The sequence below is a fragment of the Aricia agestis genome, chromosome Z (genome assembly GCF_905147365.1).
Source record: "Aricia agestis chromosome Z, ilAriAges1.1, whole genome shotgun sequence".
Classification (NCBI taxonomy): domain Eukaryota; kingdom Metazoa; phylum Arthropoda; class Insecta; order Lepidoptera; family Lycaenidae; genus Aricia; species Aricia agestis.
The window spans coordinates 40550747-40563937 of NC_056428.1; the positions used below are offsets into that span (position 1 = coordinate 40550747).

Here is a 13191-nt window from a genome sequence, read left to right on the forward strand (position 1 = left end):
TATCTATCGCTATGCATCATCGCGTATGGTCTCGGTGTGAGCTGACCCTTGGCTCGTACTCTGCTCCACATCAAACGGACACTTCTAGATAATGTTTCGATATTAATAAATTGTAGTAATCAATGCTTGCGCAAGCGCAAGGCGTGTCGCGTATGTTTAGAAAGGACGGTTGAGCTGGCCAACAATTATACATCGCACACCCGATACAACACTGTACTAAGCCAAAAACCTTCAAAATTAAATCAATGAAAATGATTTTTGATGATTTTGATTTTGACAACACTGTAATGAGACGAAAACCCTGAAATCAAATCAATGTAAACGATTTTGACAACACTGCATTACGTCGAAAATACTAAAAATCGTGTTTTTTATTTATTTGAATATACAAAAATCTGCTGCGTATACCACGAAGAGAGACGTATTAGTTATTAATAAACAACCAGGAACAACCTAACTAAAGTCTTATGAACGTTTTCTTTATAAACTTATAGTTTATTCTGTTAATCCGCAAGAACTTTTAATAATTATATGAGATAATAATTTTTCGTGAATTCTTAAAGACTTGCTTTTTTAACTTAATACAGTGTTGTATTGGATGTGCGACAGATCAGTCGGAGTCACCCGCGACTACTGTTGTGCCGGGCGGAGGCCGCGCCTTGCGTAACGCCGCGTCACTGAGGCCCTGTCAATGAGCGACGCTCATTCACGCACAGACCCTACAATGTCCTAGTTAATGTGCATTGTACATATAACGTTAAAAGTCACGAATATGATAATATATGGGTTAATGGATCTTATGATGTATCTATAATAATTTCTTATGATCCACCATTAGGAATAACGATTTTAAATACGTTAACGTTGTTCCTTTTTATAACGTATTTATGTACGCGTAATTTCGATATTTAATCTTTAAGTATAAGTGGTATAAGGTGAGAACGTAAACTTCACTCATAAATGATATTTCACGCTATTTGACATTTGAATTTGTATTGCTTTGATGCATCACCAAGTTGCGCCTCGTTACGTAGCGTTTTAGTGCAAACTGACCCTAATAGTTAAGATAATAATATTATGACTATTACAGAAAAGATACAAACTTTTCTGTAATTACAGAAAAGCTATAAACATTACATATGCCTTTTTGTAAATTATGTCAACTACTTTGCCCTTTAGATCTGAAGCTGTATGAAGTTAACTCGATACTAATTTCGTTTTTCATTTGTTTCAGGGAGCAGTACATATTTAATGTTTTTGAAGTGATCGTGAGCACATTAGAAACAAAGCTGCAAAGGATAGAAAATTTAGACAAGGCTGTGGAGCATCTCATGCGAAGGGTGGAAGCGCTAGACTCGAGAGTCAATGACAATATCCACAAAACTGATGCTATTATATCTAAACTGGGTAACCTAGACCTCAAGCTGTTCAGTCGCCTGGACCAGGACGACGGCGACTCGGTCACCGACAACGTCTATCGGAAGCAGGACGAGAAGAGGTTCGCCGATGCCCAGCTGCTCGATAAGAAGCTGGAGTCGCTCGACCAGAAGGTCTCCGATATAGACTCCAAGCTCGTGGGGCTCAAGACCCAAATAGACAACAACTTCCTCCCCGTCGACGACATCAACGCCGAGGCGAGCGAGCGCAAGCCCATCAACCTAAACGTCATAGAGATCGCCAAGGGCCTCAACACCGAGGTCGTCACCGAAATCACAAAGGAGGTCGACAAACTGAGGACGTCCATGTCGACCGTCGACCGGAAACTACAGTTCCACATAAACCTCGTGTCGGAGAACCTCGGCAAGGTCCTGTACATGATGGCGGACGTCCACGCCGCCATCGTCGAGCCGGAGGCCGCCTCCATCAACGTCAACGGCCTCTTCAAGAACCGGACCGTCACCAGCACGCCAGTGCCGTCCGCCAAGGCCAGCAAGATCGACACCCTCGTGAAGAAGATTATACCGATGATGAGCGTCTCGGAGAAGATGGACGAGGTCTGGGACGTGGTTGTAGGCACGAAGAGCTCCGTGGACGACCTGGTGCCCAAATCCGATGAGCTGCTGACGCAAACGCAGCGGCAGGAGCGCGCAATAGGCCAGATCCACAACGACCTGCGCGTCAAGACTAACCTCATCATCGAGAACCTAGACATGGTGGAGAAAAGGCTGAAGAAGCAGGAGGACGACGTGGCGACGCTGGCGCAGCGCCCCGTGCCGCCCGAGCTGCTGCTGGACCCCACCATCGACCGCCTGGTGGAGTACGCGCCCACCCGCTACCGCGTGGACGAGCCGCCCACTGAGCCGCCTGCCGCGGCGGCGCCCGTCACCACACCGCCGCCCACCACCACCAGGTCCTAACTTTTTGTATTTGAGCATTAGCGAATTGTTTGTGTCTATTATCGAGATTTAAAAATCGCATAGCGAATGAAGCATGCAAATACTATTGTGGGTGTTGAATCGACCTCTAAAGCGCCACACGGTCCAGCCTCACAGGCCATAATTATTTTTGTGGGTTATAGAATGTATACGCTGCGCGAGCTTCGAGGAATGGAGGATGCGGCTGCTTTGACTACGATTCGGTACTTCTTCTCGCAACATTTATTAAGATTCCTCGGAGCTGTTAAGACTAATTTCGGCTAAATCTTGTCGGAGCTGCGCTGGACCGTGTATGGCATGGCATAACAACTGATCGTGTGTGTGTGCAGCGGTAGCAGCCCGTCGCCGAGTGGGGTGACGACGCCGGGTGTGACGGGCGCGACCGGGGTGACAGCGGCCCCCAACGCCACTCGCGCCACCACGCGCAAGGGCGGCATCATCTTCCCCAGCGTGAAAAACAAGCCCATCGTCGGCAACAACACCTTCGCCTCCGAGATCGTGGCCAACTACAAGGACGTCAAAGTGAGTTGAAACCGCTTGCACACTGACGTTGCGAACCGCAGAAACATTTGACGTGTATATCGCTTTGTCCCGGTTCGCAGCGTCTTTGCCTACACTGTTCAGGGGCTTAGACAGCACGCTCTTTCTACAGTTTTTGATCGGCGATTCTTTAAAGAAGCAATATAGAAAACGTGTTGGCACAGCCATCGGGAACGGCGATGTGGGTATGAATTGAAAAATTTTTTACACTTTTATATTTTGACGCATAATTCGCTCTTTCTGGACAAAATTTTTCACCTACGTATACGTTATTCTACGTTTACTGTGCGATTTTGTGTGCTCTGCGATTTTGTAAATCTTGTTGCAATGCAAATTATCTGTGAATGTTACTCTACAAATTGGCTTGTTTCTCAATGTGGCTTGCGTTGACGTTTTAGTTCATAATAATTATGGCTTTTATTTGCCATTTATACATATCCCACTGGAGTGTGGTTCAATTATTATTATCTATTATTTTAGGCTATTTATATAAATAATGTACAACATATAGTTCTATGTTATGCCTTATAAATTATTTATGTGAGAAATATATTCCGTCTTAAGTAAAGTGGTAAATGGTAATAGTAGCGTTGTTACAGTGCTACACGTAGCACATTAATTTATTCTATGTTTTGTATGAAAGCACACTAAAGATCAAAATTTATAGAAACGGAGTATACTAATGCGTTTTATCAAATCCCATTCATTAATACCTAACCTCGCTGTTGAGACTATCAATTGCAATACGACTAAGCCTGTTTCCTTTTATGAATGTAAATCCTCAAAATGAAAAGTCTACATTGGGCGTTTTTTTGTGTGTGGTGTTTGCCAGACGGCAAATACCTGATACATATCTCGTATATTGAGTAAGTACAGGCGGTACCACTTTTTATCGTCTAAGAGCTAGGCCACACTGGTGGTGTACGTTGCGTCGTCGAAACGGTACGTATTGAATGCCACACACCTCCGTTGAGACGCACGTCAACACAATACAATAACGCATTATTATATTACTGCATTAACGCGTTATTCACTTTCCACTTCACTTTCTATCGATCCGTCAAAACAACGCATCCGATATCTCCGACATAAGATATTTAAAACGCCGCTGCAGCGTTGTGGTAACGCACCGCATAACAACGGAGCAGTGTGGCCGCGCACTAATACTCGATCTATAACGCGATTAGTAATTATAATTCGCTAATTTTGAGTTATTAAGGCGATATTATTGAATGCGTGCCCTAAACGTAGACAGCCTATATACCATATTGGAATATGGCCTTATCAATTATACATTACTATTCTCTAACGATATTACCTACATATATTTATGAGCATTACGAAATCGTACTTAATAATTTGCTCAGTACCTATCGAACTACTCGCTTTGACTTCTAACCAAACTTGGGAGCATTTTTGTTCGTTCCAAAGCGGAAGTATCTTTCCACTTCTGAGCCTAATAGCGCGCGGGGGCCTAATACTTATTAGATTAGCCATGAATCCATGAATCCTACTAATATTATAAAGGCGAAAGTTTGTTTGGATGTATAGATGTATGGATGTGTGGATGTATGGATGTTTGTTACTCTTTCACGCAAAAACTACTGAACGGATTTTAATGAAACTTTACAATAATATAGCTTATACATCAGAATAACATATAGGCTACAATTTTAACCGACTTTCAAAATGGGGGAGTAGTTATGTTCATTTTCTTATGTTCAACGATTACTCCGCCGTATGTTAACCGATTTTCAAAATTTTTCTTTTGGTATGTAGGGTATCACCCCAATTTGGTATTATATTCACGAAAATGGTGATCTGATGAAGGATCCATAAGTAATCGAGGGAAGTCCTTAAAATTTATGGGGAAACATGTGGTGACTTCGGTTTCGTGAGAAGTATTCTAAGCATATGCTACAAACAAGTAAGATTTTGCACCGAGGTATACCTGGTATACCGTGCTGAGAGAACTCCTGATTCTTTATAGATACAAGTTTGGGAGTTTCGGCGTTATTTTAAGAACGGTAAGCAAATGCTACTATGCAAATTACATTCATCATCATCATCATCACTACCATAATATTATACCATGCATCGTCCCATGATTATGAGCCTTTTCATAGTCTGTTAGATCGAAGCTCGAGTTTGTCAAGCGATAATTAAAAAAATCTATACTTAATATTATAAACCTGAAGAGTATGTTTGCTTGAATGCGCTAATCTCAGGAACTATAGGTCCGATTTAAAAACTTATTTCAGTGTTAGATATCTCATTTATCGAGTAAGGCTATAGGCTATATTATAGTAACACGCTAAGACTAATACGACCGAAGAAACTCAGGAAAATGTAAAAACGGGGAAAATATTAGAAAGGGTTTATCTCACGAACTACTGGAGCAATATTTGGCACTTATATAGAGTAGACCACGTGAAAGGAGTATTTATTCGAAAGCTATTTTTATTCTAAAATGTATGGTTTCTGTGAAATTCTTAATTTACGCGGGCGAAGCCGTGCGGGACATCTAGTGCATAATATAGGAAATGTAAGTGTAAAACAGCCAAAATGGTTGTACAGGTGATTCGTTTGTTTTTGCATTAAAACGCATGACTTAGGCTTTATGTGTATTTCGATAAATAAACAAAAATTTAGGCTTTATCATGTCGTGATCGTATAGAACGGTCTTTGGGTAATCCAAAGGAATACTTCATTGTTTTTATACTTAATACTTAATTAAAGTCATCTAAAATCACTATTGGTTTGCGTAAATAATAATCCTTTATAGGAAGAACCAAAATTGGTTCAGCTTTCAGAAGAATCCGTCGATCGAAAAATCTTCCTTTGCAACTTTCACGCAATCTCTTTCAAAAGGAAGATTTTTCGATCGACCGATTTTGTATGCCCAATCAAGCCGAGGCCCACTGCCGTTTCAGGCTTTGTAGTTGGGCCGGCTAAAAAACTGCGATAGCGCGATTCGGGTTCTATTGAGTCCGCTACACTATATCTATAGAGGCTACATATTGTGTCCACTTGCCATTACATTCCGCTGTCCTCAGACAATCGGCTTGCACAACTCTCGACATTCCCGACTCCATGAACACAGAACTGGATTTCATTAATTTAGTCAGCAATTTAATGCGCGAAAATTATCTCTCAGTGCTATCTTGTATGAGTTATATGCGACTAGCATAATGATATTATGTTGCATATACATGTTTGCATTGAGTGTTTTTGAAATGTAAATATACTACATTTTGATCAAAATGAATTTAAATACAATATAGGTACTAAATTTCTATTCATTTTTATCGTAAATCGTAATGTACAAACAAATAGAAGGTGAGACTAACTTGCTCATGTGTCAATAGTATGTTAACTTATTAAAAAATCGGCCAAGTACAAGTCGGACTCGTGCACGAAGGGTTCCGTGCCATTTAAAAAAGCAAAAAGAGGCTAAAAATGTTTTTTTTTTTTGCTATGGGATTTCCTTTAATAATTATTTTATTTAAATTGTATTATTAATTATTATTAAAGCACAAATACTATTAAGTATTTTGTGGATATTTCATGTGCCTAAGTGTAGTTATTGATATAGATCAAAAAAGGCTAAAAAATACTAAAAAATAGTATTTGCTAAGTGTAAGCTAGTATTTGCTAAAAAGGCTAAAAAATAGTATTTGTTGTTACAGGGAAAACAAAAACACATACCCCCGGTTTCTGAAAGGCCTGTCAAATCACTGATCAACTAACATTGCTGTTAATTTAGCATGGATGTCAAATCAGTTTGAGTTTCTGATACATTGATCAGCCGAAAATTAACTAATCTCTGATGATTTTTAATTTGACAAGCGATTTGTTTGTTTTCGTTCATTGCTTCACTATTAACTATCAAAAATGCAAATTGAATGTCAAAAGAAGGAATTGCAGACTGTCATTTCTTTCAAAAATGTTCTGGGAATTTAAAATCTGATACTTTTTGAAACATTGATCAGACGAAAATTAACTAATCTGTGATCATTTGACATGCGATTTGTTTATTTTAGTTTATTTGCCAGAATTCCGAATTTCAATTTTTCAGACGATATCGAATCCTAAATTCTTCTTCATTATAGAAATGAAATCGATTATAATATACATTTTTTGCAAATAAAACGAGTATTGCAAATAAAACAGTTTATTTGCATAATCGACGTATTTCTTACGAATTTTTATAAAAACTTCATAATAAATGTGTTTACGAACCTTATAGTAACGTAGTTTCAAATAGAAAATGTAGATTCACATAAAAAATCTATTGAATTCATAAGTTAATTCACCCACAATTACCGATTAATTGACACAGCTTTTGACAAACCTTTAATCTATGATCACGGCTTGACAAGCGTTTCGGAAACCCAAAATGGAGGTTGACATATCATTCTCGAGTCAAATTGAACATCTACCGTCAACTGACGCGCTGATCAAATTAAACTAACTAACCGTGCTTCTAGCAACCCAATTGTTACTTGACAAGAGATTTAACAGGTGATTAGTTAATTTTAGTGTTGATCTGCTTTTCAGAAACCGAGTGTGAATCTGTGAAAATATCAACTTTCTAGCTATTACCATTCTTGAGATATACCCTGGAGACAGACAGACAGACTGACACACAGACATTGAAGTCTTAATAAAAGGGTCCCGTTTTTGTCCTTTGGCTACGGAACCCTAAAAAAGGAGAGCTGCACCACAATAGACATAACTACCAGTAGTTCGACTGCAAAGAGAAGGACAGGTTTCAATATCTGTCAAATTCGTCGGGTTTCACTAGGATTATAAACGGAATGTGCCTCGCGCTGGCTGGTATAATTTATTTTTTAATATTTAAAATAAAGATTTCAAAATTGGACACTGACAATTTTAATCGCATGTGCCAAAACACAAACAACAATACGACCAAAGAGGAACACGTCCAGCGAATATGTCATAGTTTTAAATTCGTAGTTAACAATTTAACAACCCTAGCGACGATTTTCGTCATATTACGTCAAATTTAAAATTTTCAACATCAGTTCTAAGTCGGCATACTCTATAATTCCGTCTACTCTGGCTGCACTATTCTTCGTTAATTAAAGTGACACTTGAAGTTTATATGCGTTGATGTCTTTTGTATAAGTGCTTGAAGTTTATACGCGTTGATGTCTTTTAGATACATTTCACTACTATCTACCATGTAGTGCTAGATGATCCGTGAACTTCGTATTCAATTAATTACTACATTTTCTTACCGTATAAACCATTTATAGATTTCCACGAATATTTCAAGACTAAAATTTAGCAGCTTCAGCTGCTCTCGAGTTTCAGCGACACTAACAAAATTGAAATTATTTTTTTAGTGATAAAACTATTTTTTTATTTATAAGACTAAAAAAGGTTTATCAAAATCGGTTCATAAACGACGATGCTATCCGGGAACAAACATAAAAATAATATCCTTTTTTGAAGTCCGTTAAAATAAAGAACTTAGAGCAACACAGTGGTCGGTATAGGACCAACTTTTCCAATGAGTATAAGCCGCCATTAAGTAGATGTATGTTACCCTTGGCCGCAGTTACGTAAGTTAAATACGGCCGGTTGTACGACGCGTCAGTGTTGTTAGCTCAAAAAAATAATTCACCATAAAAACTAATATGTTTTACAGCTAGTAATCTCTGTGTATGTTTTATCCTAACAAAATCTGCCAATGTTTTAACACATTATTGTCGCGGGAAATGACCGGGATTGCCCCGGAAAATCAACAATTCCCAAGCGTAATAATATTTTGGAACAATGAATTCGCGGAGAATATCACTACGTAGCATAAAACAAAGTTACTTCCCGCGTCTGTCCCTTTAATATAATATGCTAATTATTGCTAAGATCTTTAAACCTACTCAACACGCTATTTTGAAGCAATTCGTTAATAAATAGATTCAAGGGGAAGGTCCAAAACAACATCTGTCGGGTTATAAGTCTCCTAAATTTCGGGGTAAAACCCTTACAGTTGGTATCACAGTGTGCAAGTGAGTGTCGACCGAGTAAGAGGTGACCGGTTGTTGCTACTTCGGTGTGCTGCTAGACTCAAACTCCTCAGTTATGACCAAGTGAAGCAAAAATATTTTGAAGTGCGGCTTCTTTGGGCAGTGACTTCTTTAGCCTCGTTGAGAGTGAATTTTCAAGGCCACGTGGAAATGAGTCTCGAAATAATAATAATATGGCGTCACGATTTTTGACAGAAGTTTCACTTCTGGCACGTACGTGTACTTTGTACATGCGTTCTTTTTTAACCCATTCAGAAAAAGGGTGTTATAAGTTTGACGTGTCTGTCCGTGGCATTGTAGCATCCAAATAGGAGGGCCGATTTTGATCATCTTACTTTGTTTTGAAAGCTGACATGATCGAGAGTATTCTTAGTCGTAACTCATTACCATCAGCTCACTCAGTATTGTAAAATTTGGGGTTCTTTTTAAATTTTAGTATTCGTTTATTTAACGGAAGACAACACAACTTCAGGCATAGGAGCTAGGTACATGGTGACGGAAAGAGTTTAAAATTTTTATGACCACATGATAAACTGTGTTTAAAGAATTATAAACTTGAACACTAATAAAACACAATTTTTCGTGCACTTTTTCCACTATATCAAGATATAACTATAGATTTTAACAAATAACACGACCGGTTTCGAAATACATCATCCTCAGGTGTAAACTCAGGACCATCTAGTATGAGCCAAGTTTACAATTTATGTATTTCGAAACCAATCGTGTTAATTGTTAAAATCTATAGATTATATCCTAATATAGTTGAAAAAGTGCACGAAAAATTGTGTTTTATTAGTGTTCAATATGAATTTTCACCAAGAACCAACCAACCTACAAAAAAATATAAACTTGGCTCGTGGATGGTCCTGAGTTTAATGCAATCTGATTGTCTAATGCCATCTTAGACTTTAGACATTAGGTTACATGGTAAGTCTGCCATCAGTTCAGTCCACCAGTCTGATCCAGACTGAATGATCGTGTAACCGTTTGACTGACGGACTGATCGGTTTTTTATTATGTACTTTCTGGTCATCATTCTGGCGTCACTCGTCAGTTTAAGAATGATGCCATGATGGACTGAACTGATGCCAGACTGACCGTCTAACCGTATTCCGTTTAGAGATAGAACGCGCTGTTGATTCCTTCGTTTTGATTTCGTGACATTAAAGTTTTATCATTTGGACGAGACGAGGGCTTCACGGTCGTTCTGCCCATTGTGGCTTAATTTAACATAGATAAATGTCGAAACGTCGAAGACTAAAATTTTTCATTGATTATGGATTGTCTCTGTCGCTTTTATCTAAGGTATTCCAAAACTTTTGCTAGCAATTGAAATAATAATTTAAGTCCATAATAATAATAATAGTTTTATTTCCCAATAAATTTAAAACAAATATTTTCAGAACGTCTTACTAGGCAACAGCCTACCACTACCTAATATATCTGAGGACAGAGGACACAACAGACTAGACTATGCGCTCTATGCTTTTAGCCTGACGCCGCACACAGAGATTTAATGATTACTTAACTTTAATGTAATAAACAACTCATCGAACTAGGTAACAGTTTAATTTTGTGTCGTTGCGCCTCGTTTCTTCGGGGTGAACAGACTCGAAGAGCGATTTTGTTGATTTCGGAGTACGTATGTCGCCCGCGCCGGTCCCTTGTACCATATTATACAATTGGCTCAGACGCGAAGTGGTTGGCTTACTTTTACTCTCAATACCGTTCTCTATATTTGTGAATCGAATTAATGATTACATTTAATGATTTTAATTATCGGCTGCGACAGATATTTACTGTCTGGTATGTCGGGTTTAATTTGGTTCGCTTTTTCAGCTCAGTTATTATTATAGATCATAAGTTTATACGCAGTAACTGGTAACAGGTGGATAAATATAAGGTTAAGCTTATTTATATGTCTAGAATATGTGATCAAAGGATTTATTTATAATAAAGAACCTTGTGTATTAGAAATTCACACTGAAATTTTATCGCGGGAACCTGTACACCGCTCTAAAAATATAGTGTCCTTTTCCGGGATTCAAACTTTCTTCTACTTTAAATATATTCTTTTCTTTATTGGCTACGGAGATAACTTATATCTCCATACCGAAATTCATTTAAATCTGTTTAGGATGAAGATTTAACAGACGACTATAATATTACTGGATTGGCAACAGAGCAAGGTACGCGGAAGTCAACTCGTTGAATGTTTTAGGTGCTCGCTTTAAGTAAATGCCACATTGCTAGTTCACGTATACTATTTATTACTTATTGGACATTTTCCGTCCGTCTGGTACAATTGTTCGAGAATTTACTGTCAAGCCGGTTTTGAGTGGGTGCGAATATTTTTGAGAAAAAAGAAAGGAAAGTTATAAATAAAACGTAACTAGCTTTTTGGAACGTCAACAAAATCTTCACAATAGGTTTGGTAGGTTTGATAAAATAATATTATCCCTTAAATTAAAAATATGAATATGAATGTCTGCTATTGCTCAAGCCGCCCCTTTTTTGAAGTCGTACAAAAATTTATTGCATAATATTTAACATATAATTTCATAAACATTTAAAATATTGTACATGTGTGCCTTGTTAATTGTTTTGCCATTTGGATCCTTCGATCGGGGATTCTTGGAAATGCTATTGTATTCTATTGTTGTCGCGGTCACCGGTGTCCTTATCGGGCTTGAAGGATTAAAATACTCTAAAAACGCCTGGGCCCATTTTGTTTCTCTCGTTCATTAATTCATTATCCTAAAAATAATTAATTATTTTGATTAATCTTATTAAAATTTAATCAAATTATTGATGAAAATATAGACTGGCAATACCCATAGCAGTCTGGAGGCATTCGGCGCGGTTCCGCGTTAAGAAACGTTTTAAAGGTAAGTAGGTACGTGTCGAAAGTTAAAGACATAACGATGTATTGGTAAGAGGGCGGCGCAGGGCATAAGGAAGAGTTACGTAAATATAGTCCACTTACTTTGCTAAGGCTAGCGCTTACACACGAAAGTCGTACTGCCGTACTCAGAGACGAATATTAATTATTGAAAGAAATTAAATGAACATTTTCATATAAGCCCCGTACGTTACCCGTCAAGCTCTAAATTTAATTACAGTTAAGGGTCAATTCAGTATACTACAATCATTATTATTATTATGTATATAGTATACTGCAATATTATGAATGCGCAAGTGGATACATATTCATATCTACAATATTCTAGTATTATCTGACTTGCCCCTTGACGCACAAGCAGCTAAACCCGTTTTAATGATGAAGATGAGTTCTGGAAAACTCTCATCTTCATCATCAAAATCGGTTACATCATAAAAAAAATATTTGATCACAAAAAAAATAGTATTCTAGTTAGTCGATTCCGTTTAAATGTTCTACTTTTAAGACAAACATAAAAATATAAATACACGACGAAATATTTGAACAGATGTTACCTTCAACAATCGACTTTCCCACAGCTGTTATAGCACGTATACGCCATCATTAGACATGCCGTTACGTTGGAGGCGTCATTTTATAATTTGGCGGCCATTAACGAATAGCACAATGGAGTTAAACGCTGCCACGAGCTCCAGCGATCAACTTTCTAACGTCATTTTTCAGCTTATATTATGCGTCTCATTGAAACAAATACGCGTTGTGCAATAAGCGTAGTAATGACATAGTATAGAAGGTATACAGTACATGCACCACAGACATAGATCAAGATAGATACCGCAAGTCCTTTTCATTTGTATGAAAACGAGCGTGCCACTATTTTCCTACCTACTGTGACGTACCGATGATAAGAAACGTATCCATTATCTAGGCTTTCATTGAACATTCAACATTGAATATTCTATTTGAATTTATACAGCTCAATACAGCACAATTAGGCATTTAGGCATTTTTAAAATTCGGATGGACGTCCGATCCCGATAGTAGACGAACAGAATTTCGAAAGACGAGCAATGCTCGTCGTTTGGGAACGCAATATGACACGCGAAGTGCATACATATGCGGTATCTATCTTGATCTATGTCTGTGTCATGCACCATCTTCGTACTCGACCTCATATTGAGTATATGTATTTCAGATAATTTTAGAGAGCCTAGTGTAGATAAACGGTTAGATTGTGTCTTGTCACAATCTAACCGTTTCGACAGCGAAGTAGGATATTAAAATTATAATAGAAGATTTGATATAAACAAAGACG

At 37.9% G+C, this 13191-nt stretch overlaps 1 protein-coding gene across 1 annotated transcript in view; it reads left to right on the forward strand.

Annotated features, from left to right (window-relative positions):
* LOC121738879 (angiopoietin-related protein 1) overlaps positions 1 to 13191 on the forward strand; it is a 75161-nt gene that overhangs the window by 57279 nt on the left and 4691 nt on the right. The window contains exons 2-3 of the mRNA XM_042131143.1: positions 1235 to 2350; positions 2705 to 2897. Coding sequence (XP_041987077.1) covers positions 1332 to 2350; positions 2705 to 2897 — 1212 coding nt within the window. The 5' untranslated portion in view covers positions 1235 to 1331. The remainder of the gene's footprint in view (positions 1 to 1234; positions 2351 to 2704; positions 2898 to 13191) is intronic.